Source organism: Harpegnathos saltator, unplaced genomic scaffold, assembly GCF_003227715.2.
Source record: "Harpegnathos saltator strain DR-91 unplaced genomic scaffold, Hsal_v8.6 scaffold240, whole genome shotgun sequence".
In the NCBI taxonomy this organism is placed as follows: domain Eukaryota; kingdom Metazoa; phylum Arthropoda; class Insecta; order Hymenoptera; family Formicidae; genus Harpegnathos; species Harpegnathos saltator.
Genome location: NW_020230029.1, coordinates 547,973 through 574,165, shown reverse-complemented (window position 1 = coordinate 574,165; position 26,193 = coordinate 547,973). Strand labels below are relative to the sequence as shown.

Sequence of the window (26,193 nt, the reverse complement as noted above, 5' to 3'; positions counted from 1 at the left end):
TTGATTTCTTTGGTATTCATTGAATTATCCAGAACGCCCCAACTGCCATGTTGAACGACTCAATTGTCGTGTGAAATGTTTCGATTTTCACAAATTCATATAAAATTTTTCATTTTTCACTGATTCACAGAAGTCTTTCACTTTTTATTAGTTCACGCTAGGAAAAAGATTCATGACCGCTGCCCCGAGCAGCTGCAACGCTTTTCGAATCATCTATGTCGGCGCGCTTTTACTCCTCAGATTTCTGTCATTAATAACTCGATAATTATTGCGAATCTCGCAAAATGATATGGGACTTTTTTATGTTTGTCTTAACCCAATTTACCCTCACACTTCGGGTTGGTAGCTAATTACCGGACACTTCGTATGATCTTCATGATATTAATCATATACAATGTCAATTCTTTTTTTTTTTGCACATGTTAACATGTTAATTCATGTTATAAACGCGTAACAATGTGCGAGACCGTGCTTGTCAAGTATGCTATTATGGTTGTAGCACGGACATAAATCGCCTAAAAATGGATGTAGCATGGACTGCCACCACATACAGGGTTTACCGCCGAAAGTGGATGTAGCATCGTAGTTCCCCTCTCAAAATGGATGCAGATGACGTCCTTTCCCAGTGCGGAAAGTCGGTGTCGTCGAAAACACCTCGTGTTGGCCGCTCTCACGTTCCTCTCTGTTAACAATTTAGCTAAGACTCAAACTATGTTTTCAGATTTCCGTGACTTTAGTCGAGACTCAAACCACCAGTTTACTGACACTTTTATATCCGAAGAAATATAAGGTCTAAAATTTACTAAGGCCCAGTTCCACAATTTGCTTTAAACTCCGTTTAAAGCAAGTTGTGGAACTGGGCTTTATAAATCTGTTAATTTTTAACCTGACACGCAGATTAGTTCCGAAGCCTTCTGCTACGAGTATTTACTGTCTCTTATGAGGAATCGAGGAAGTGACAGAAATCAATGGTTAAAATTTTTACTAAATAATGAATGGAGAAAATGGCATGTGGAAATTATAGTCTTATAGACCGGAGCCAGATATAGAACCAACCTAAATAATGAATGATATGCAGATTTCAACGGGCTATAATTTTGGGAAAATAATGATAATTAGACAGAAAAACTTTTTCAACTTCGAGTTTCTATAATTTCAATTTAGTTAACCTTTTACAAGTTTCTTCTCGAATTTTCTTCTTTTCTCGTTAAAGGCATATTCAGTGTGTTCTTACTTTAAAAATTAATATCTTATTATTGTATAATAATATAACTTATTGTATATTTCTTTTAAATGATTATATCTCGATATCATAATAAAAGGAAAGTAACAGTGAACAACATGTAGGGAAATTATACTTTGCTTTAATTCTTTTAAACAAATAATAATCTCTAGAAACTACAATATCTATATGCAATATACACATACACACTTTAATATATTCGCTCATCGTTTCGACAGATTACGTCGTATAAATTAAAACTTTTAATCATAAGAAAATATTTGAAGGATAGAGTATATCTATTCTAGATTCTAACATTGAGAGATATAGATTATTGAAAGATTTAGTTACATCTTTCTTGGATTTTTCAAAATGTTCTAGAATTGCACGGAAACATTGAAACAATTAGAAATGGAAATATTATTCAGATGGAAACACAACAGCATCATATGAATCTGTGTTAACCAATACTGTGTTAGTAATACACATGCTATCGCATTTTTTGCAAAGTCTTCAATGTGTTACACGATGCCAAACATCTTATCTTCGCGCAAAGTATGCTTGCTGTTCTTGTACTTATTGTAGCACAGTATTATAGATTACAAATAAATACATAAGATAAATACATAAGATACAAGAAGACGACGCGATCATAAAATTATAAATACTCAAAGCAGTATGTTATACACGTGGAGATCTTATTAATATCCAGTGCGGTACGGTACTCGATAGTCTTTTGCAACATAAACAGACATCAATGCGCACCCGACCGCCGGCTTTATTTCATTGGAGGCTCGAGAGATTGTTAATTACGTTCGAATTTGCGTATTGCCGACAGCCTCTAGTCGATTAACAACAAACACGCAGAAAATAAATCTCGTTTGAACAGCAGTTGCGAACTACAATATACACACACCCATACATCACACATATACATATACACACCTACACACACACACACACACACACACACACACACACACACACACACACATGTCGCGCGTATAGTGAGTATGTGACCTCACGTATATAACACCGATGCCAGGTATACATATATGTACGCAAAAACGAAGACTATCGATGCCACCAAGTTAAATATATGTTTTGTACATTTATCGTTGACAAAAGAGCGAGCGATCAGCGTGACCGACTCGCATTCTTGTTCACGTCGATCTGTGTGACCGTGACTGACCGGTCGTAGTGAGTATTATCGATAAAGCTACGACGGAGACGCTTCGTTAATTAAGTTAAGCACGCACTGAGGACATTGTATATCAAGTAGTCATTGTGAAGTACAGAAGAGCTTAGAGGAAATCACAATACGTAATACTGCTTCGTTACATCTTTCTTCGTGTGCGAAGTGTAGGTAGATAAATAGGTAGATAGGCAGACAGGTAGATAGATAAAAGCGAGGAGAATATGCGAGAGAGAATGAGACTATAGCTTTTACCGAAGCTTGAATGTTCGTAGATCGGTTGCACGCGATGGTCGAATTTGTCACATGTTATCGCATCTGCGTCGTCGAGCGACGTTATCGCGATTCTCGTTCCTACCCATTTTCAGGAGGCTAAATACAAGAATGTCTCATATATTATTACGGTTTAATCGAGCAGTAAATAAGCACGCGAAATTAGCGGCAAAATATAAAGAGAAATCGAATACTGCGTGGTTTATTCGTTTTTCTTTTCGCGTTTTTCCAATTTGATTCTTCGGTGAGGCATATTCTGCACCTTTATCAGTCACTAATTCGTAAAATTTCGCGATTGACAGTATTCGTCTCGCCAGGAAGAAGGATAAATCTTCGCGTGATCGGAGTTCACAACTATTAGTCTAATAGAGGAACGGATAAACGGAAAGAGAAACGGCCGATGAAACCCAACGATGATGGTAGTCGAGCCTAAGTTGCGACAAAGCTGAGATGCCAGTGAATTTCTGGAGTCTTTCTCTGCAAGTCGAGGCGCGGTTACAACAGGTGAAGCTCGTTAGCCTGAAAGATTAACGTAATTAATTGCAACGTAACAGGGTAGTTGATAGAAGAAAACTAAAGATCACAGAGGGGTAGTTTCGCGGAATTTGTATGTTCTCTCAACGAGTCAAGCTTGATCTTCGGAATTTGGAACGAGTTTCATATATGTAATACTCTTTCGCAAGTTGAGAGAGTAGTTAAAATTTACGGATCAATATAATCGAGAAAAACGCAGATTGTCAGAGCACATTCACTTAAAATCCAATAGTAGCTATAACAAATTAATTTGCGCATCGAAGCTACGTTCTATTGATTGATACGATAATACAATTTACACGCGGCGATAAAGTTACGTCTTCTTTGAGCTATCGAAAATGAACGACCGAACCTTCGCGTGAGTCTAAAGATCTAACAGATTCCTCGCGGTATTATCTCGTGCAATGATTTTCGATAATTTCGAGAATTGCGAGGTGAATCGCGAGATGAAAGAATACAAAGCGGAGCAAAAAAATGCGAGCCATACTCTAGTCATTTGATCGTCCTGCGACTCGTGAAAGACCGGATCGTTCTCCTCGAACCAATTCTGCTGCATCTTGCTCGTTGCTCGATCGGATGCTGCACTCCGGTCACGACTTTCTACATGCTGCTGCCGCTGGATCGTCGTAATTCTACCGGTGTCTGCTCCGTATTCCGGTACCGATCTCTTTCCGACGGTGTCGAGGAATTGATAATTCGTGTTGATTAGTTGCTGATCCTGCAGAGCCTTCCTGCGTGCCAATTCCAACAGCATTCTCTGTCTCAACACATCCAACGAGTTGACGATCGAAAGGGATCCGATTCTCTTTGTGCGTCTCACAACTGCGCTAGGATCATTGCTTGAGTCCAGCATCTCATTCTACGATTAATTAATTAATTATATACGACAGAAAGAAAACCTTACAAGGAACATCCGCGAAGTATGTATCTCCGATTTCAACGAAACTTGGTATATTTATAGAGTAGCCAAAAATAAGAGACCTATATTTTTTTTATCGGTAATGATTCGGGTTTAAGGGATGAAACTGCTCCTCAAAGTTTCATTTTATCTCCCCCTTTATGCTATCTCGATAATTATTGCAGATAGGAAAAAACTTTTCAAACAAGAATTGTACAGTTTTTTATGCTGTACAAGTTTTGTTTAAAACGTTTTTTCCTATCTGCAATAATTATCGAGATAGCATAAAGGGGATGAAACGTTGAAGGGCAGTTTAACTTGAACCATTGCTGGTAAAAAAAATATGAGTCTCTTATTTTTGGTTACTCTACAAATATGCCAAGTTCCGTCAGAATAGGAGACATACTTTACAGATGTTCCTTGTTAGTAAATGATTGCAATTACTCTTTGAATTCTTTTTATAATGAATTTCTTGAAACTTTAGAAAATTTCTTTTAATTTCCACTGATTTTAAGTGAGATTTCACAAAGCGACGAAAATACCGTCGCTCAAAATTGCATGAGTATATATTTAACTTGATTCAAGATAAATTCTTCATTCCTATAACTGCTTCCAAGTGTTTCGATCGATCGGAGTGAATGTATTCCTCTATGACGGCGGTACGCAAATTTGCTCTTCAATTTCAAATGAAAATATTCGTTCGACAATTCGGAGTGGGAAAATGCACTCTGTATGAGTGAAAAGTCACTCGACCTCGCGTGACTCGGCTGTCATTCCCTTCCCCAAGTGGAGTTTTGCTCGAAGAAATTTCGAGAACGAATAGCCGGAATGCCGGAACGAAATGAATTCGACGACGTAACATCACAATACGGAAGAGAAGGGCCGATTGAAGCCAGCTAGAACGCGGCGTAAGCACGCGAATTACACGAATAATTACACGATTATCGTGAAAGCGGCCGGATACTTGAATCGGACACTTTCTTTCTGGTGACACAACCGCGGTGACGTTAGTCGGGAATTGTGCTCTCACGAGTCAAAGTTGTCTCGAGCTCGGAAAGAGCGGGTGCGACGCAATGTGTTAAAAAGTGACAACGGGCAATTTCAAGTTTACGCACCGCCCCGTAAACTTTACGCGCCTACAATTTAACAGGCAACATCTTTTTGAGTACATTATACCTTCCACTCTTTACATCGAACTTGTGTTTCTTCTATGATAAAAGTTTCCTCTATGATAGCGATACTTCGTATGTGCTTTTATTACGGTCATATATTTTATTGCTTAGTCGCGCAGAACTATTCTCACAAAGTTCCACCCTTCTGTCTCTCTCTCTCTCTCTCTCTCTCTCTCTCTCTCTCTCTCTCTCTCTTTCTCTCTCTCTTTTTGCAAGACAAAACAAGAAATTCGTAAATTCACCGACTGTCGTAGTAATTGCGAGTTCGCATGCCGCGTAATCGCATTCGGTTCAAAACTTGGAAGAGAACAGTCAACTTACGACTCGGCACGATAGAATGCAGCGCCGAATCGGAAGATACGTATTTACGAGCAAGATAAAGGGTGCATAAGGAATATACACGAATGTGTACGTCGATACTCGCGATCTGACGATGCATCCCTGCTTTATTACCCCGTTCTCCTGCTTGCGAAATGCTTTCTGAAACGTGAATAAAAAGCAAAAGAATGCGAACACGCGCTTTCGGCGCGTTTAGCCACGTTCACCATTTTTCGTGCATCCCTTTGTTGCCTTTGAGCGAAAGCGCATATTAGCGCACCGAAAAAAGAGAGAATCACACACACACACACACACACACACACACACACACACACACACACACACACACACACACGTGAATGTGTGTGTTTGCCAAGTTGATCCAGCGGAATACCTCGATTTCGAGAGAAAACGTGAGAAATTTTTCCTCAAGATAACATCGCGAGATAAATAAAAGAGAAGATCGTGAACGACCTTGACGATAACCTGTCTTCTTATTTACGACTTAACTCGATTTCCAACCCGAACACGACAGTCGCGTAATCGTGTCCTTCAGGAAAATCCTGTTCGTAAAAGATAACATGATGTTATTATGCCGTGAGTAGCTTTGAAATCCTACCTAAGTTCCGACAAAGTGACGAATCCATACGTGTAGGCGAGAGAGAAACGCGTGAGTAACGCGTTCGCTATGAAATTCGATCGAGATCGTGTACAGCTGCGTTTTTCTACTCTCAACAGGTTCTCCGCAGTCTTCGGGCAGCAACAGTGGATCTTCACGGGGTGAAGATGAAGCGAGAGCAGTGCCGATTTTCATTCCGGCAAAGTAAGCGCAACGAAAGCCACAGACGAAGGAAACGCGTTTTCAATCCTACTGTATCGTGAAGTCCGCTCGCTTTCTAAGACGGGAAATGCACGGGTGTCACGGGAAATAAGAAGAAACGCAAATCCTATGTAACGGCATGGGATCTCTTCCACGTGCATGGAACCGAAGAAGAAAGAGAAAGAGAAAGAATGAAGGGAGAGAGCGAAAGAAACGTTCTCTCCCATTTATGATTCGCGTTCCATTGGTGTGTCTGTATGTTGCATGTGACGTAGGATTGCCAGATGGCCTGGATTTCCGGGATTGTCCCGGAATTTTTTGAAGTTTGCCCCGTGTCCCGGAATTTAAGTCTTTTGTCTTGGAAAATCAGAATTTTAAGAAAATTATAATCATAATATTCATGTTTTTAACTGGTACCAGAGAGAAATGTGAGAGCAATCATTGGGATTTATAAGGTCGAAAAATTTGACGTGCGACCTGAGAAACCATTCGTATAGTAAAAAAAAAAGAAGGGTCAATCAAGGGTATGATTTATGTCTAAACTTCTCTCTGCTGGTATCTAATTCACACATTTATTCGTTGCAAGTAAGCAACGACATCTCTTAACGACATCTCAACCGTCTTATCTTCTGTCTGTCAAATTTAACTAAAACTCCAACAATCTATTTTTCAACATAAAAAATGTCTCGGAAATAGTCATTTTGCATCTGGTAACTCTAATGTGACGTCATTTTCTATACGAATAAACCGAGGTATCCGTACGCTTGCTGTGTATTCTGGTCAATCGATGCATCATAAGCATATGTACACATGCGTTATCCTTGAGTTTACTGAGCTATAGTCGATCGTGTGTACGCTCGATAACAATTCAAAATGCAAAACGCGGTTTGATGGGACATGTGAACGCTTAGACACAAAGGTTTCCGGATTAGATACGAGGGTAGTCCCTGAAGTACCTGACCTAACACAAAAAATTTGGGAAAAAATATCTTTATTTCTCTACATAGTCTCCTTTTAGCTCAATACACTTTTCCCAGCGATGTTCAATAGCTTCGATACTCTGTTTATAGTGGGAATCGTCGGGGAGCTCCTCAAAATAGCCATCAAGCCACCTTGGTCCATTGTTTTGACTGTTCCTTCGTCTCAGGTGTGAAGTGATGGACCCATGTTTCATCCATGGTTATGAATCGGCTTTATTGCTGCGAAACTTCGCCAAACACTCGATTGAAACATCCTCACGACGCTGCTTTTGTTCCAATTGCGGCACTCATCTTGCGCACAGCTTTCTCATGTCTAAATTTTCAGTCAATATGCGATGTACAGCACTTTTTGAAATGCCTACCATGTCTGCTAACTCGCGCACTTTCAGTCGACGGTCATCCAAATACCATTTTGTGGATTTTCTTCACCATTTCTGGCGTGGTCACCTCATTTGGTCGACCACTGCGATGTTTGTCTTGGCAGCTCGTACGGCCTCGTTTAAACTCTGCCACTCAATATTTTACTATTGTAAACGAAGGAGCAGACTCCCCCAGAGAAGAATCTAGCTCCGCTTTGATATTGGTTGGACTAAGGCCTTTCAAATGAAAGTATTGTATCACATAACGATAACCAATTTTTTCCATGTTTACAAATTCACTGAGAGCGTTCACTATTGATGGCTCTCAAACAAATACTAAACAACATAGCGTCATCAAACTCCAAACTTAAGCTTCATAAGGTTGGTACTTTCTACCATAGTCATTCTTTTCAAACAACAACCGCTATCTATACGTCAGGTCAGGTACTTCTAGGACTACCCTCATATATCGTTGCTGTTTCGCGGCAAACGCGAATGCACGTGATGTCGCGCGATCCGTATGAGAAATATCCGCGAGTTAGATACTTGACCGAGGACCACTGTCAAGCAAGTGCGATGAATTGTACACATTTATTGTCGTACGAGAAAACGTACCTCCAATTCTGGTGTTCTTTGATCCACCAGCAGGAAAACTTTAGGTCGGTCAGCCAACAAGTCTCTTCTCTCGTACGAGGACAAGGAAGTGGAACTCGTGAGGCCGATTATCGTCGTCGACGTCAAAATACCGAGCAATATCATCGTATAGGAGGAATGTAAATTGATGACGTTCATCTGAAACATACAAGTACAAATTTGCATTAATATAATATAAAGTATATAATATAATATAATATAATAAATATAATATAATATAAAGTAATATCGTAAGAGTTGAAAAATCTCAACCTGATAAAGAAGGTTTGTGTACGCGTGTGTGTGTGTGTGTATTAAGTTCTTCACAATTTGCGTTCATGCGAGATGATATTCATCAATAGAATGTGATAATTAATCTTTAATTGGAAAATTAAGAGATTCTGCACGGATAGCAAATAGATTTTCCAGAAATATGAGAGAAAAATCGATGTCGCTTTTCGCTCGGTAACATTCATCGCTCGTCGACGTTAAATCGAACGTTACGACCAATAATAAACCATACGTGTTTAAAACGTAACCCCCCCCCACGTCACGAGATGCTTCTATTGCGAATTTTCGCATCATGTTTACATGTGGGAAAATGGAAGAGCTTCGGGGAAGCGAAAAAACAATAGAATGTAAAGCGAGAAAAAGAATTTGTGCGAATGGACAGATCGAAGTTAAATATAAATCGCGGTGGGACAGCGGGAATAAAAACAACGGGCACGTTTATACGTCCGGTTTTTCGTGCGTCAAATGACGTCTGATTAATACGCCAGGTTTTTGAATATCGAATAACTTTTTTCCTCAGAGCTCTCGTATTACCCGCCTATTCTCTCGTCAGGCTCCGAGATACAAACAGGATCCTGTTGCCCAGCGGCTTTGTCTTTCCATCCATCATGGTGATCCACGAATAGATGAATTGCAGCAGCAGGTGAGGACAGTTACTTTGTGCGCGACGCGCCAACATCCGCCGAGAGAGCGAATCCCTCTCTATTCCTCGATTCCGTTCGATTCGACGAGTCAAACATGTACACATCTCATACAACGGGAACTCTCTCTGTGTCATCTCGTTAAATTACTTCGAGAATTAGCCGAACTGTCGCGCAAGGTTAACGCGCAATAACGTTCCTCACGAGTGCGACACGCGCCAGCTCGCGTTGATTCGCATCGAACTCTTCGATAGTTCGGATTCCCCGCCGTCTTCTTAGCCGACTTTGCCGGTCGCGTGCTGTTTATTTGGCGCTCTAAAGAAAAGGAAAGAAAAGTAATGGAGATTCTTCCCTCTAACTGCGGAATCTCAGCAGTTACTGAACGTTTTTGTTTCTTTACTTAGGAATTTTTATTTTTTAATTTTATCTTATTTTTATTTCTTCATTTTCATTTTCATTCCCATCGAAGGACGAAATTGGTTAAGTTCAGAGAATCTGTAGCTTCCGACGTGTTTTTACAGATTCATCGCCACCACCGCATATTGTACCGATGTAAAACTTCAGGATATTGATCGCGTGTTACTTTCCAATCTTCCCATATATTCGAAATCAAGCTTGAATGCGAAGGCATCGAGGGAACAATACCGTTCGATCTGTTACTCGCAACGTTTATTTCGTCATTTTTGTGATTAATCACTCCTATTTGCGGAGATCAATCTCGCATTAAAAGGATTAATGATCAACACGCGATCGGAATCGCAATGGATTCTCTCCCAACGACAGCGTTAACGTACGTGCGAAATGACGAATGTTTCCGCTTTAGACATTATCATCGTCGTCGTCGTCGTCGTCGTCGTCGTCGTCGTCGTCGTCGTCGTCGTCGTCGTCGTCGTCGTCGTCGTCGTTGTCGTCGTCGTCGTCAGTCTCATCCTCGTCGTTGTCGTCACCGTCGTCGGATTTGTTAACACCGGGGGCTTAATTTGCCGCTCGTAATTTAGGACCGCCGTTTCCCGCTTTTCAATTACCGGCGCTCGCCGTCACGAGTCGCCGACGCGGCTCGATTCCGATTCGACTTATTCTTTCTCACCTTTCCGTTGTGTCGCCGCTGAGAGTCGCTGCGTGAATTTTTAATTAACACCCGACGCAAATCTTGGCACGCGCTGATCAGAGAACAGATCGGATATCACGCCGTAATTTTCGCGACGTAACGACGCGTGAGGCTTTCATTAGACTTATTCGAATTAGTAAACGCCAAAGGGGATCCCGTCCGGATAGGATTAATGCGAATTTAAATGCATACGCGTTACTCCCCGTTTCTCGCCGTCTTCATCTTTTCGAAGTTTTCGTTGTCCATTGAGAGGATTATCTTCCTTCGTGAACAAAGGAAATATCCATCGCGCACTTTCGAAGAGTCAACGGAAAAGTGGCCTCTTCTCGCGCGAGTTTACTTTAGAAGTATTTGCGCACTTCGCTCCATTTTGGAATAAATTTAAATAGAATAAGTAGCTTTGAAAACAAAGCTTTGGAAAATTTAAAGCTGAAGCAAAGAAAAGAGCAGCGATATTTTTTGTATTTCCATTCGTATCTTATTTTCCCCCTTTTTTTTATTAACTTTATATTTTATTAATTTTATATTGGATATAAGCATATACTGTAACGACATTTTTTCTTTTGCGAAAAATAATCTCAAAAAAAAAAGAACAGGTGAAACGCAAAAATGCTTTAATTATCCAGAATAAAATCGCGAATAATGATGGCGTTAATGTTTTGCGTCTTGAAGAAAACCACAAACACGCTCTCCGATTGAGTTACTTAATTACATTTCGGTAACGACAGTGTGAGAAAGTGCGAAAGACAGCAATTTGTGCGGGATATTAAAGGCGAATATTCCGCACAAAGCAGACGTATAATTATTCCGTATAATATAATAGATCCCACGGTAAAAGACAGTAATCCACCTCCAGGAAAATATTCGCCGCCTACGGTTACGGCGGATATGTGCAACATTATACTCTCGATGAGACTACGATGAGACGAGATTTGATTACACAGTTGTATCGTGTATATTTCGCCAATTATTACAGGATGCTCGACTACGTCGAGCAGCAATTTAGATTTAGATAACGCACGGTAGAGTGATATAACGTCGATGGACATGGCTGAATGATGTGACCGTTTTATCAATAGCGCATAGACTCGTAATTAGTAATTTTAAGGACCGGTTAATGTGAAACGCTCATGACGCAGCGTGGCATGATCGAAATATAATTTCGTTAATGGCTATCGACTGTCAGTGTTTCGATGTTCCGCATTAATGAATCTTAGTGAACGTTAATTTTCACGAGCTATTTCTCATCGAAAATTCGACTACGACAGCTCGATAGATGAATCAGTGAAAAAAGGTCTTTCTGGTAGAGCCTGAATCCTTTTGAGCTGAACAGCGTGATAAAGAATTTGATTTTTGTGTCATTAGTGCATGTCAAGTAAGTTTTTAAAATAAGATCGCGAGATGGTCGTTTCGCGAAAGTTCCGCCACCATGATCGACTTCAAAAGAGTACGCCGATTTACGTGACATTTTCCGACTCACGTCCTGTTATGCAACAACACATGGACATCGCGAATTCGTGGGATTTGTTATTCAAGCGTACGTAATAATGCTATCGTCGCGCGTGTGCCTGTATAAATTGATACATACATTGATACGAACATAGAATAGAATCACGCAAATCTCTTCAACGGTGAGATCGGCACGCATTGATCCGCGCAAACCGTAGCGAACAGATGTAACCGACTGAACGAGCCGTGAATAAACTCATGAATCTGACATAGCATGACTATTAAACCTTGAAATTCCAATTAACACTTTTGATCGCCACGGTGACTTCTAATGACCACCTTGATGCTCAACCAAACTTTGAGTTACCGAACATATAATGAAAAAAAAAAAAAAATACCTGAAAAATAAATTATCTGGTGACTGATAACTAATAACTAATATAATATAACGTCCATAATAAATAACGGTAACTAATAACATAATCACTTTTAAAATTGGATTATTTTATTTAAATGGAATACACGATTGCTTTCACACATAAAAAAGCTGCAGATTTAAAAAAAATTCAGTATATCTTCTTCTTTGAAAAAAAATTTGCTCTCAGTAGTAAAGTAAAAATATATATACTATGTTATTAGTATCCATCGAATAAATATTTTCACCATTTTGAACTTGTTTTTTCCTAGCGTACAACAAATAAATGCAACTTACAGCATACAACTTGTTGCGTTATTCTGTTGACTCGATATTGGCTGTATTATTTGTTATATGCAAATGATTGCGTTTTATATGTAAATCAATGTGACGCAGTGATATTATAGCGCCAATCATTGATACGACTTCCACTAAAGTAAAAAATGTTAATTATTTCGTAACCAGCGTGTAACTCATTTTTATTCGCTGCCGCTGCGGAGAAAATTACAATATTTTCCAGAAGCATAAAGTTCAACATATCTCGGTTTCCTTATTTTCTTTTAACTCTTTCACTTCGACAACTACTTACATTTACGAACTTGTTCGCACCAACGCGTGCGAAGTTTCGTCACTATTTCTTCTCGTTTTATTAGACTTTAACTCACGAGCGAAATATTAGAAGTATCTTTGAGCTTATATCACAGTGTAAACACACAAGCTGTGCTGCTTGGAGTTGCAATGCTGTGAAAAGAAAATTCGAAACAACGTTAAGAGAAATATGACTCGCTCACGGTGCAAATGGAGAGTTGCATTCGTCATAAAAACAACGTAGCGTTCAAGCATTTCGATATCTTGTTCATTTATCTATCTTTCAGTTTATATAATACGCTGTATTCGTGTTTCATCGAATTCGCGATCGATAATCAATTGTCAATAAATCCTTAGTTCATGACATAACTATTAATTTTGAGGTACGATAATTATATATAATTATATATATTATATAATTATGACGAGCCTCAATCTACCCATTTGGCAGTGACGAAATTTTGTCTTTACCTAACGATTTACATGTACTTATTACGATGGAGTCGAGATACATTATCGCAACAACAGGCCCGCCTCAGAATATTTCAGCACACATTGATACTCGAACATGATTTATTATCCAATCATCCTGCATACAATCATACGATCGATATATTTTGCAAGCTCCGCGTAAATGACGCGGTAAAAGCAAGTGCGTGACGCGTACCGCAACCGCAAATAAATCAGCTGTTCTCGCGTTTGTTTGCAACTTGTTATCGACGGATTGTCGATAAACGCATGTCGGCTAGACAGCGTACGAACAGATATTACTGCAAACAGCGCGCGAGTATACCGATACATAAGCGTACAAACTTTAAATTTAACGCAAATGAGTCGCCTCACCGTCCTATATTTTCGATTTATTCATTTCCGTTGAAACGCAAATCACAGTCGAAAAAAGAAGGGAAAAAGGGATTGAGCAAACGAATAAACAAATGTATAAAGCGACGGTAATAATAAATGTGCAAAATATGCCACCTACACGTTGTGATATTATTTACTTTTTCTTCCCGGCAAAGCTGATATCGTCTGGAACGACGATATCAGCTCGCGTCGCGTCATATCGCGAGATCCACATTAACTGCATATCGTTACTATAATATAATACATCATAATCCATAACCCCAATTCGATCTTTCCGAGCAATTCCGCACACGCGAGCTTAATGCGCGATTGTGACAAATTACGAAATATTTCACGCACTTTCCGATTTGCCATTAGTGTGATTAACGAGCCTCGTTTTGTGTAAGAGACGAACGTGAAGAACGCACGTAGATCTCGAGATAGCGACGCGCTCGTCTTCGCTCGTTTGTCTCGGAAACACGAAATGAACAATTGTCGGTCACAAATTCGTCAAATTACAAGATTACGTAAAACGTGGCCGGTATTTTGTCAATTTTCGGCGTTCTGGCCAAATTTCAAGAAATAAAATTAAATAATAATTGATAATTAATAAACAATTAAGTCCTATTTAATAAATCTTCTAACGAGTACTACACCTAATACACCTTGTACGTCTTATATTAATATTTGATGAAATCCGCGGCAAGAATGCCGAGAACTGGCAGAGAGAGAGAGAGAGAGAGAGAGAGAGAGAGAGTCATGATGCTGTCTAAGCCGGCTGCTGGACGTTTCATCCTACTTTGTAAATATCTCGCGGTGTGAGAAACTCCACCGTGAGAAAATTCATTCCAAGCGATTTCCAAGTGAAAATGTCACTCGCTGTACCGCATTTATTTCATAGTATCCACGAGTAAACGTATATTCCGCACTGCTGTGTGCAACGAGGAATGCTACAGACAACTCAACATTGTCGTGTTATATCCGGAGGGTTGGTGGTTCAATAGTGTGAAATTAGACAATCTCACATCATCGTCATGTCATATCGTTTCATTTCGTTCACGTTTTCGCTCGGTTTTGCATTTTCGCGTAAGATTAAAGAGAGTGGGCGAGATTGCCCGTGTGTCTCATGAGAGGCCGGATTTTTCCCCGATTAAAATAAAGGTGAATGACGCGCGGCAGTCGGTCGGTCGGTCGGTCGGTCGGTCGGTTGGTCGGTTGGTCGGTCGGTCGGTCGGTCGGTCGTCGGGTGAACGAATTAAGATGTAAATCAAGGGTAAAGGACCAGAGCGAATCGTGCAATGTAGCGTGATATTCTGAAAAATGGCAGACTTATTCAAATGTTGCCGGTCTGTCGAAGTGCTGGCCAAGCACGGACACGGCATACATATCGGCTCGTCGTTATATTAAATAACAGCGCAACGACGTGTCGTTTGCTACCTAATGTTGCACACACGCGTGCGAGAACGGGCGGATTTTAACTTCGTTTCTTTCAGCTGAAGCTTGCGTTGTAAAGTAAGGGTGTACTCGGTGATCACGTCATGATCCGGATTATCGTGCAATTTAACGTTGCGATTAAGATGTCCGCTCGAGATGTTTAATTGCACGACCGCCGCACTTTGCTGGGCAGAGATTTCTCTGAAAGAATATCTTTTGAAAACACGACGCGATCTTTCCATCTTTATCAAGATATCGTACCTAGATGGAAAAATCAAAACTTGAAAGATCCAAAGAAGCGAAAAAACAACTCCACGTACGAGCATAGCGCAAATAGTGAATTTATAATCCTCACGAGTGAATAAATAGTCGTTAACTGATTAAATACTGCAATATTGCGTGGGAAACTCGCGGCGACTCGTCTCTCGAGTAAAACCAAATCGAGTCAAGCGCTCTTGTTCTCTATCCATCATTTTTGCAAGTGTCCAGCGAGACAAAATGTTTCTCGTCTTTGCTAGCAAAAAGTTGTTTATCGCTCGAGCCGATGAGCAGGTAGCATGTCTTTTCGTTCGTACAGTAGATCGCACGATTTGAGGCAAAGACGAAACAAAAGAGAATCGGTGAATCGCATGTCGCGAGAAGCTCTCCGCAAGAAGAAAAACAGAAATCCTTACGAGAATGCCGCGATTACACACGAAACACCGGGCGCCCGATGTTTTTCCGTTCGCGTATCAAAGATTCATTCAGCGGAGTAGTCCCGACATGCTTTTACACGCAAAGGTCGCTCGTTCATTCATCACTTAACCGACGACGCGCGCTTTAATTCCGGAGCATCGCTTTAACGGGCGCGATGCGGTCATCGGCGTTCGCGCGTGACCGAATTTAATTTAGCCGGCACCATCGAGACATTCGGGCGATTTTTCATCCTGCCCCGTATTTTTCTCTCCCTCGCTCTCCCAACCCTTCGTTTATCTCGTATCCTGCAACGACGCACTCACAACACAATTTATAAGTGTACGAGTCGTTCGCAAATTTCTTTCGGCACGACGCCTTGTAACTGCTTTATTAATCACTAATTTCGCCCGTACAAACCGCGCTGATACGACTTTACATCTCATGATTGCGTGACGATATCGTACCATTATTATTGTATAATTTCACAACTTGTGATTATTATTCATGCACAAGACGTTGGGTCGTCAAAGGTCTGCAGCGCGCTCTTTGTTACAGCTTTGTTTTTCGTGCTAATTATTGCATTTAGCTTTTTCCTTTGTTCAGCTGTTGTTTCCGTTTTCCTTTAATTCCTTTTTCGATAAAATGGCAGTAACTCGATTTATTCATTTTGTGAGATATATCTTTTTCTCAAGCCATCTCTTTGCAGCCATCTCTTACTGAAGTTTCTCAAAATCATACCTAACTTTCCTTTAAAGAATAGTATATTTCGCGCATGACATGCGATTATTTCATTTTGCGTTCTTAATCGTGAAACACGACATCAGTAATACGCTGCTCGAGTTCGCTATAAAAATTTCTCGTTTTATCGAAACACACGAAAAATTTAATAAGCGAATCCGGTATAATCTCCATCATAACTGCGTTCAATGTATGGATTCACAGAGTGGTATCAAAGATTCTTTTTTGACAGCCAGATCCAACGCGAATCACCCACATTTCACTTATCAGTTTCAATTATTTCATATCTGAATTCTATTTCATATTTAAATCTATTTCTAGCTGAATTTTATTTATTCCCGATCAATAATCGAATATTATTTTTCAAAATGTACGCTCATAAAAGTAAAGCAGTGAAACGGAAGTTTGTAATATTTTCGGCAATTCGCATTATGAAAACGATATGTAAACGTAAATACTAGCAATATATGTACTTTCACATATGTATATACATGCATATTAATAATCTGTAAAACGTTTGTGTATCATAAACCTCCGTCAGGAATCGCGCATGCGATACATGCATAAGATCCAAAATCCAAAATATATTCCCGCGCAAATAGAGAAGCAATAGAGAAGCAAATATTTATAGTTCAATCATTGCACTGCTGAGCGAAACATTTTTATTGCGCGCGTAAAACGATACCGAGTTAACAAAGAGACAGATTTTGCGATCCTGATCCTAATTTGTGAATAATTTTCATTAAGCGAAGATGAAATTTCGAACAACAGTGCCGCAGTTCTAATCCAGATTTCTGTTATACGATTATAAAGCGTGAAATCTACTTCGCGATAATGCGTTTCTCGCTGGACCATTTCATGTCGTTATTATACCCTTTCAATCCCTTTTTGCATTTAATATAAATGTCGATGACGGACGGCTTATGAAAATTCATAAGCCAACGTGTACTCCCTTCGCGACTTCGTCGCTTGACAGTTCTTAAGACAGCTCTCGACAGATCTCGCGAAAACTTTTCTTCGAGGTCTCTCAACTGTACCAGCCGAACTGGATTAACAAGTTCTGTTTCTTTGACCGAGACAAAGCTACCACCACCACGACCATTCTCTATCATCTATCAAATGATGAATAACGTGCAGATAGACAACAAGATAGTTGCACGCGACTGAATGTAACAAGTGTGGAAGAAAGTTAGAAAAAATTTGCCCAACCTGTGAGGAAAGTCGAAAAGCAACGGAAGCGCCACGTATTATCGCGATCATGAGCACAGTACAATGAAGTAAAGTGAAGTGAAGTGAATAAACTGCGACCGATGTGAGACGACTGAACTCGTCGTAGAGACTGATTACTGAGAACTTGGACCTGAACTTGGGCCGAACGTCGCCGGATATCAATGGTGAGTGTACAATTTGAACGTTTACAAAGAGTCTTGTTGAATGTAATATAATATAAAACGTAACATATAAAATAGATGCAAATCGTATTTATTACCGATGAAAAAAGTCATCGTGAGGAGGGTACGATCACTTGGGAAAGATTTTGAAATCGACGGCTTCGTAGGAGCAGCATCTCGATTTTAATCTCGTCGAGGGAAATCTACGAGAAAGTTGACGTTGGTTTTCTACCGCGGCGAGTCACGTCGACGTTATCTGTGCACGTATGAATGAAGGATGAAGCGTTATGCACACCGCATCACAATGGCCCGCATACTACATATATTAAGGTGCGCATGTTACAGAGAAAACATTTCCGTTCGTTACTTGCACGACGCAAAATTCCGCGTGTGTTTGGCCGCTTTTGTGAGGTAAGTGTCGCTTTAACCGGCCGGTAACGCGAATGTGGGATCAAAAGTTGAGCTGAATGCGAATACAATACGACGAGCGTGACATCGCCGTACGTTCACGGGAGACAAAAGGAGGATCGTCTTCACTTTTAAACGCCGCACATCGTCATTTTGTAACAGCGAATATTCTTCCCATCGTGAATGCAAAACTCGCGTCGTACTTCCATCGCGTAATGCAGATAGATACGCTGGAAGGAATCGAACTGTAATTGCGATGTTATGCCGGTCTTTTTCTTCCAATTTAAAGAATCAGTCACAAAGTATTAACCGACTTTTCTCGTCATTTGATATCCAGAGCGGAGAAAACCGATGACTGTGAAAATTATTCATAAATTGCTCTAATTTTTCCTCAGGATTATATTACGACTTTCATATAAAAACTAAGGCGCATGTAGGACGAAACAAAAAATATGCGTAAAGTATACAAATATAATCAATTCCGAAGACGGAGAAATATTTCTGAAATATTACAGAATAATACGATGATTAAGTACGCGCATGCATCAGCCAGAATTATTGCACTCAATTGCGCCGCCTCGTGTTTCCTGTCAAGAGGTTTCCCCGCGACTTCGTGCACAATAAACTTTTTTCTCGGTAGCGTATGCACTAGGTAGAAATCAATCGCTTGTATTTCATCGCAGTATTATCCGGTTTTCATTTTGTTCGCTCGCGCTCGGGTCGGGAAGGAAACCTTAAGAGGCCGTCGACACGGTAACTCAATGCGTCTTTTCTCTATGGAGATATGCGCGTTTCCTATTCTCTCTCTCTCTCTCTCTCTCAGTCCCTTGGTCGTACGATTTTTCTCTGCTTTTTATCAGTGATAAGATACTTCGGGGTAATTGCGGGAAAAGGATGGAATCGAAGGCCGAGGACAGTCGTGCGCGATGCAAACTTACATCGATAAGAAAATGTGGGACGATGCAAATCGACAAACATTGCCGTAAATTGAGTTATAAATAAATAATAAACTCTGCCTGTTTCTTTCTCCTTATCAATGTTTCACTTGAAGTATTTTACAACAAAGTCTAATATTAAAATAACATACTCGACATTATTACAATTTAAAATTATTACATCAGCAGTCAATTTCCCGACTTAGAGTATTAAAGAAAAGAGAGTATATTCAAAAAGAAAAAAAGAAACTTGATAGGAATTTTCATTGAAATTTACGACTTAATTCAATGTTGCATTTATTTAAAAATTTGACTCTTATCATGTTTGCATTGTATGTCTCCCTTACAACGTAATTAAGTACAGAGGGAACAAAGAAAGAAATGAGAATAAGAGATGATGAGAGAAAGTTCCAAAATAACGAAACACTGCGGAATAAAGAGAAGCTCGCAAAGCTCGCGTGTTCTACCATCCTTTCTCGATTTTACGTTCAAATTTTGCTGACATCTTCTCTAAATGACGAAAGGATATCAAAGATGATATCAAAGAAGATATCAAAGAAGATATAGTACTGTGTAAGTCACATAGTATGACTATTTTACCTCTGCAGCTCGTAATTTCCGATTGCGAACAGGAAAGTTCACTACTAACAACCGATCGCAATTGAGACTTGCTGCGAAAGTTCGTTCATCGTGCTTACGATTTGAACGTTCGTTAATCGTTTCCCTATCGATTACCTGTTAACAGCGAGCACTACACGTACGGTAATGCGTGGCACTTCACCCTTGTGACGTCAACCGTTCACCTCGTAAAAGGAGACGAGTTAGGACGCAGATAGGATATAACGTCCTGCTATGATTTGCGACCATGCAACTTGCACAATTTCTTTCACATTTCCCCACAACGAGCGATAAACCTTTATCATCCGCCTTAGTGCGGACGAAGCTTCTCTCTCTCTCTCTCTCTCTCTCTCTCTCTCTCTCTCTCTCTCTCTCTCTCTCTCTCTCTTTCTTTTTGTGTAAACGCGTATGCGTGTGCCGGAAAGGACAATTTATAACGTGCTGCGCAAGATGCGACGCAACATGGCGGAAATCCACAACGAAGTTGCACATGAAAATGCATGTAATGGAAAAAATTATAAAAATACTTTTTGAAATATTACCAGACGAAAATTTAAACACAAGTCTGTTGTTGTTTTAGACGAACAAAACATTGGTACAAAATCGGAGGTTTTAATTTCAAAATCCTCATATCTTGAACATTTTCATAAAATTGAGAATTTCTAGAAAATACACGTCAATTTTTACATTTGTCCTTTAAAGCAACATCAATAATCGAGCTGAGAGCTTTTATCCAAAAAGAATACATTTTCTTGTTAAAACGAAGAGGATAAAAAAGAACTGAGTTTTTCGGAGTGTTCTGCGAATTAATAATCAAAATTGCATAACGGACTTTTATTGTCTGATCAGAATTTTTAATCGATTCGAAACTGTGATAATACGCAGTATAATTTTGACACTTCGCTTACTATCACTTACTAAAGTTATATATGTTTATAAATTGTGTGAATCAACACCGTCAAAATTACGTTTATGTAGAAATTAGTAGATCATCGGAATAATCGGTGGCTATGCCTCAATGTCTGAGAGAACTCCGCATCGAGATCCGAAGTGGAATTCAAGTTAACGACGGTACTAACTCACCCTCTATAGCACATTATACGCATTATTAAAGTGGTCATTAACTAGCATTCGAGCAACAGTACGGCATTCTCCGATCATTATCTAATTGACGAGTCTAATCACAATTCACGCCTGTTTAATAACAATTCTATGATAAAAGTGAATAAAAAGGGAATCGAATTAAAATCGATTTCAATCTCGTCGATTAGCATTAACGGTAAACAGAAATGAAGAGAAATACAAGGAAAGAAATAATTCGACCAAAATAAATAGTATCTTCATTTGCAATCAACAAGTAATGGAATTGTCGTGGAAAGATGCATTATATTATTTAATACCATATACGTTATCGATTGCTTCGATTATCTTCTCAGAAATTTTTATCTCCAAGAAGAAATCACATGATAGTATATTTTTTATCTCTATATAGCTCAAAGTACATGCATGAAAGATATGTACACCGTTGATAATTCACCGCGGTCGTGTCTGGAAAATCAGTTAGTCGCGCCGCAGATAATCTATTCGATTATTAGCCGCTTAATAAGCCGCGACGGTTCGATTATGGTCGCCTTCTGGACACGCACGTCACGTCATGGATTCGGCCGAATTATAACGCGGGTAATTGTTCCACGCTAAATGCCACGTGTACCTCATCGCCGAGAAATAGTATCCGCGTGTTCGACTTCGCGTGTGACACAGCATGCACAGCATGTCACGCTGTGAACATTCCTCTTACGTTTCTATCTTTAGCGCGGCCATTGAAACATTGCACTATATATTCGAAAAAGCTGGACAATCTTAAAGAAAGAGAGAGAAGAAAAAAGAAAAAGAAAGAGAGGAATATTCGTTGTATTTATTTGGACGTGTGTCGCATAGTAAGGCTAATGTAGTAATCCACTAATCGAAGTCTTTCTCTAATCAATTTTTCTCCAACGACAGAATCACGGATGTCCGATTCGAGTGACATTGCATCTCATCGATCAACTTCGCCGCGCATTTCGGTCGATTTACACGTAGACTTCTAACGTAATAACAACGTGATTAAATATTTCGCAAAAAAAGACCGGCGATGGAGAAGTGTACGCGCTAACGACGGGAGGAATCACGCGTAAGACATTATTGACGTTACAAACAGGACCATTGCACACTCATATCAACTTCCGAACTAATCTTGGCTTTCATGAGATACTTCCACGTATACAGGTCGACGAGCGTCACTTCAAACAGAATCAAAGCTCGCGTTTCTCGAGTTTCGTTGCGCCGACCGCTCGCGGTCGAAGTCGATGCAATATCATATGCGAATGGTGCGAATCCAGATTAACCCTTCACTCCTCCCTCTCTCCCCAGCGAGATAAGCTCAGATAACTTTCTGTATTTTTAGGTTGTATTTACATGTCAAACATCATCGTGCTTGCAACAGGCGGCGATGGGAAATCCTAATCGTAGAGGAAACGCGAGGAGACGTTGCGAGCGCAAATGAGAGGACACTTCGTGAGCGATTCTCCTTCTTTTATCCTTAGATCTTCATGAGTTCTCCGGAAAAAAATAAATATTTGTCAATTTTGTCGAAAATTATTTACAAATTCGACTCGAAAAATAATAAAAAATAATGAAAAATAAGATGAGGGAAGCCGCCAGTCATATATATCATTTCGAACATAAATCTCATTTAGAATATAAAAGCTGTAAATGTGCTGCAGGCGGAAGTGAAGATTTTCCTTTATCGCATCTCATACGCATGTTGAACTTTGCACATTGATATTTATTTTCTTTACGTGTCATATGTAGACTTCTCTTTAGCGCGCGATTTATATTACGAATGGTTTACACGGCGACGTTACACGAGCATAGCAATCAGAAACTTGCAAGATGGAATCTTGCGAGAAATGTAAGTGTGATTTCTTCAGAGAACCGTGTCACGCCGTATTACATTAATATGTTACGCGTTATAATCGATCACTCGAGTTATTCATTCATTGAGATATGAACTTTGGACATTTCACGCGCGACCACCGTTCCGTGGTCTCCAACTTTGCCGGAGGAGAAAAGTTGGTCGATCTCAATAACGCATGATGAAAAACAGGTATCGATGAAAAATACATATTGGCGAATCAAGACGGGGGAGGATTAAGACGAAAGAACGGGGATGCAAAGAGCGATTTTGTTTATATCGAACTGTCAGAGCCGAGAGCATATTGTCGATGCGGAACAATCGCGGCGCGTTCTCCACGCACGATTACTCGAGAGGTTCGCGTTATCCCGGCCAATCTCCGTCTCATCGTCCTCGTGTACATCCTATACGAATGGAAAATCGATCGTTCGATGTTCAAAACTTTCGACGATAGAGTCCCGCCGGACAGTTGTCGTCGATCGTAGATCCATAGATGCCGGTGTGCGATCGGAATTCGAAAGAAATTCAATTAACGCTGCGGCACAGTGCCTCTCGTTTGGAAACGTCATCCGCTCGAGCGATTATACGAATTGCCGCGATACACGATATTCCATGCATCCCTTGGAGTGATAGATAGGTAGGTAGGTAGATAGATAGATAGATAGACATGCCGGCGATCCTGATGAAATAAATCTGAAAAATTCCGATAAAAGCGTGACAGTTTCGCGTGCACGTCAGCGATCATGGTTACGCCAGCCGGTTTCGTTGGCCACAAATTCGTGTTCGGTTTCAAGTACGACGAATTGGATATTTTCAATAGCAACCGCACATAACTATACTTCGATATATGCAATAAGTCATAAAAATTTTGCACCCGATGAAAATGTGCCACGAAAGATAGATGATTATATAAGTGGGTATTTTTATCGCATTACTTTATAATGGCTGGATTAATGACTCAATTTATATGAGAATTTATATGAGAATATCTAAGCGTGTCTCGTGCGTTACAAAAAACTGAATTTGCCGTAGATCGAGTCACTTATTATTAATCAAACTCTCGTATAACGTCAAACTGCGACAATTTTTTGACGAGTTGGATAAGCTCTCTCTTCACTTAATAAATGAACTTAACATCCGTCCCATGATATCGTGTTTCTGCTATATTGAAGAAACTTTCTAAGCCTATATATACATATATATACACACACACACACACACACACAGAGCATCCAGCCGAAAATCTCACGGGGATGAACTTTTCAAAGTTATTGGTATCGTCAAACTGTCAGAAAGTTTGATCAAATAATAAAGAGGATACAAGAAGAGTTCTTGTGAATCCCCAATTTTTTCCTTCGCAATCATTATGTCCAATGAGACGGCAGTAATTCGTAACAAGCACACTTTCATATTCTGCCGATAAATGTTCTGATCGATGATCACCCTTTAATACGATCGCACGGCAAATTCTATCATATTTATTTAGCGCATCGACGTGCCCACAAGAGATGTACATAAACCGAATTATATTTTCATCAAAATAATCTCCCCCTATTGCAAGAGCGCGATAATAATTCACCGACTACCATCAGAACAATTAAGAGCGCAATATACATGACTCTTGAAATTTAATACAACTTCATTAACATTAGCGATGATGATAGTGGAATTGTCGTCAAAGCAAACTATTATTTATAACAGATGCATAATACTCATTATTAACGATAATGAATCATTAGTAATAATAATAATTATTATTATTGATCATAATTTATGATTATAATGATGCCACAAAATGATCATAACTCCGCCGCGAGCGGAGAGGCTACTTTATATTTACATATTTATCCCGAGATCATAATTAACTTTTAGACAATTAATCTGAAGTGAGTAAAGTAGTCGTCCCGCGGTTAAATCAGTAATCAGAAACGTGATCCGTTTATGTTATCCGTCAATGTGTTGTTTAAATGTGTTATTTAAATATCGCGCATCTTCCGGAACATCGCGTTTCGTACTCCCCGATCGTCGCGTAAACACAAGAGAGCTTCCCTTTCTTACAATGTGACTAGATACCCCGATTAATCGGTAATAGCGTTTACCGGCCTGCGGCGTTAATTAGTCGATATCACAGGACAATCGCGCGCTCTTTGTACCCCACAAAATTTCCTGTGTACATTTTTAGCTGCGATCGCGTGCGTGCGTTGGCGGGATGTAATCAGTGTGTTGCAAAACATAACCGACGAAAGTTTAATGAATCTGACGGTGCGCGTCAGCGAGCAGGGATATTTACAACGGCGAATAATAGCGTAAGCATACTGCGCGCGTACCTGCGTCGCCGACGTTCTCTCCAGCTTGTGTGTCCAATGTCCCGGCAGTGTATGCACCCTAGCTCGATTTAACACATAAATCAGGATTAGAGCGCGCAGCGCTGAATTATCATCAGCCGCCGGGCCGGCACGCGGCGAGTAACGCGAATACAGACTGAATTTTGCATGAGAACGCGCGGATAACGCGGTTTAACGGATTATCGCATATCGATCGTCCGCGCATATTCGAACTTTATTATTGATACCGCACGATTAAAACGTCCAGTTGATGGTGAAGCGAGCACACGACGACGGCAACGACGACGACGAGTCTCCTGTTCCGTTTAGCAACCCGCTGTGAAGTCGCGAGTCGTCGCGAGGCGACAGTAAAGACATTTCTGGATAACTGAATTATCATCCCTTTAAACTATCCACAGAGCACTATGACCGGCTTTTGTATGAGCGTTCTCGTCGGTTTAATCAAAACGCACTGCGGCATTGCGGGTCGCTCCGTGTGAACAAACTGGCGGGATTGGCACGCGAGGAACGTGCGTTTCGCGAATGCACACCGAGTGAAACGCACAGAGAAATCGACGGAAATTCTTCCTTCGCAATGTCGCCTCCGACACTGAACGAGTGATTAAAAGACCGAAGAAACACGAACAGAGTGAAAGAAGGACAAGCAGATTTTGATGTTCGTATTTCCCGAGAGCGCGCCAACACTCAAATTTCGTTGCCCCGCCGGCGGAAGAAAGAGCTCGGTCCACGAGGAGCGCCGACTTACTTGTTGAATTTGCGTTGCCTCCTTCTCGTCTCCTTCGAAAATCGAGCTCGGGCAGAGCCCTCGAGCTTGCGATTATTCATACGATTTGATCGAGAAGAGGAACGACAGGGCTCGACGGGACCCAGAGAGAACAGAATCATTTTTTCTTTCACTCTCTTTCTCTATCGCTCTTTCTTTCTTTCTTTCTTTCTTTCTTTCTTTCTTTCTTTCTC

At 40.3% G+C, this 26,193-nt stretch overlaps 1 protein-coding gene across 1 annotated transcript; it reads right to left on the bottom strand.

Moving 5' to 3' along the window:
• Positions 1 to 1,448: 1,448 nt before the first annotated feature.
• Dh44 (corticotropin-releasing diuretic hormone 44) lies at positions 1,449 to 26,146 on the bottom strand. The gene is made up of 5 exons (XM_011155937.3): positions 25,982 to 26,146; positions 25,219 to 25,276; positions 8,387 to 8,563; positions 3,712 to 4,083; positions 1,449 to 3,209 (listed from the first exon to the last, which is right to left on the bottom strand). Exons 1-5 carry the CDS (start codon positions 26,119 to 26,121, stop codon positions 3,186 to 3,188), a joined length of 771 nt encoding a protein of 256 aa, XP_011154239.2. The 5' UTR covers positions 26,122 to 26,146; the 3' UTR covers positions 1,449 to 3,185.
• Between the last annotated feature and the right edge of the window lie 47 nt (positions 26,147 to 26,193).

Excerpts from the sequence above, each read along its gene's own strand:
- Dh44 (XM_011155937.3), bottom strand. The coding sequence starts at position 26,121 with ATGATTCTGTTCTCTCTGGGTCCCGTCGAGCCCTGTCGTTCCTCTTCT. Across the intron at positions 8,564-25,218 it reads AGAGAACGTCGGCGACGCAG|ATGAACGTCATCAATTTACA; the intron begins GTACGCGCGCAG and ends TGTATGTTTCAG. Across the intron at positions 3,210-3,711 it reads AGGACGATCAAATGACTAGA|GCTAACGAGCTTCACCTGTT; the intron begins GTATGGCTCGCA and ends TTAATCTTTCAG.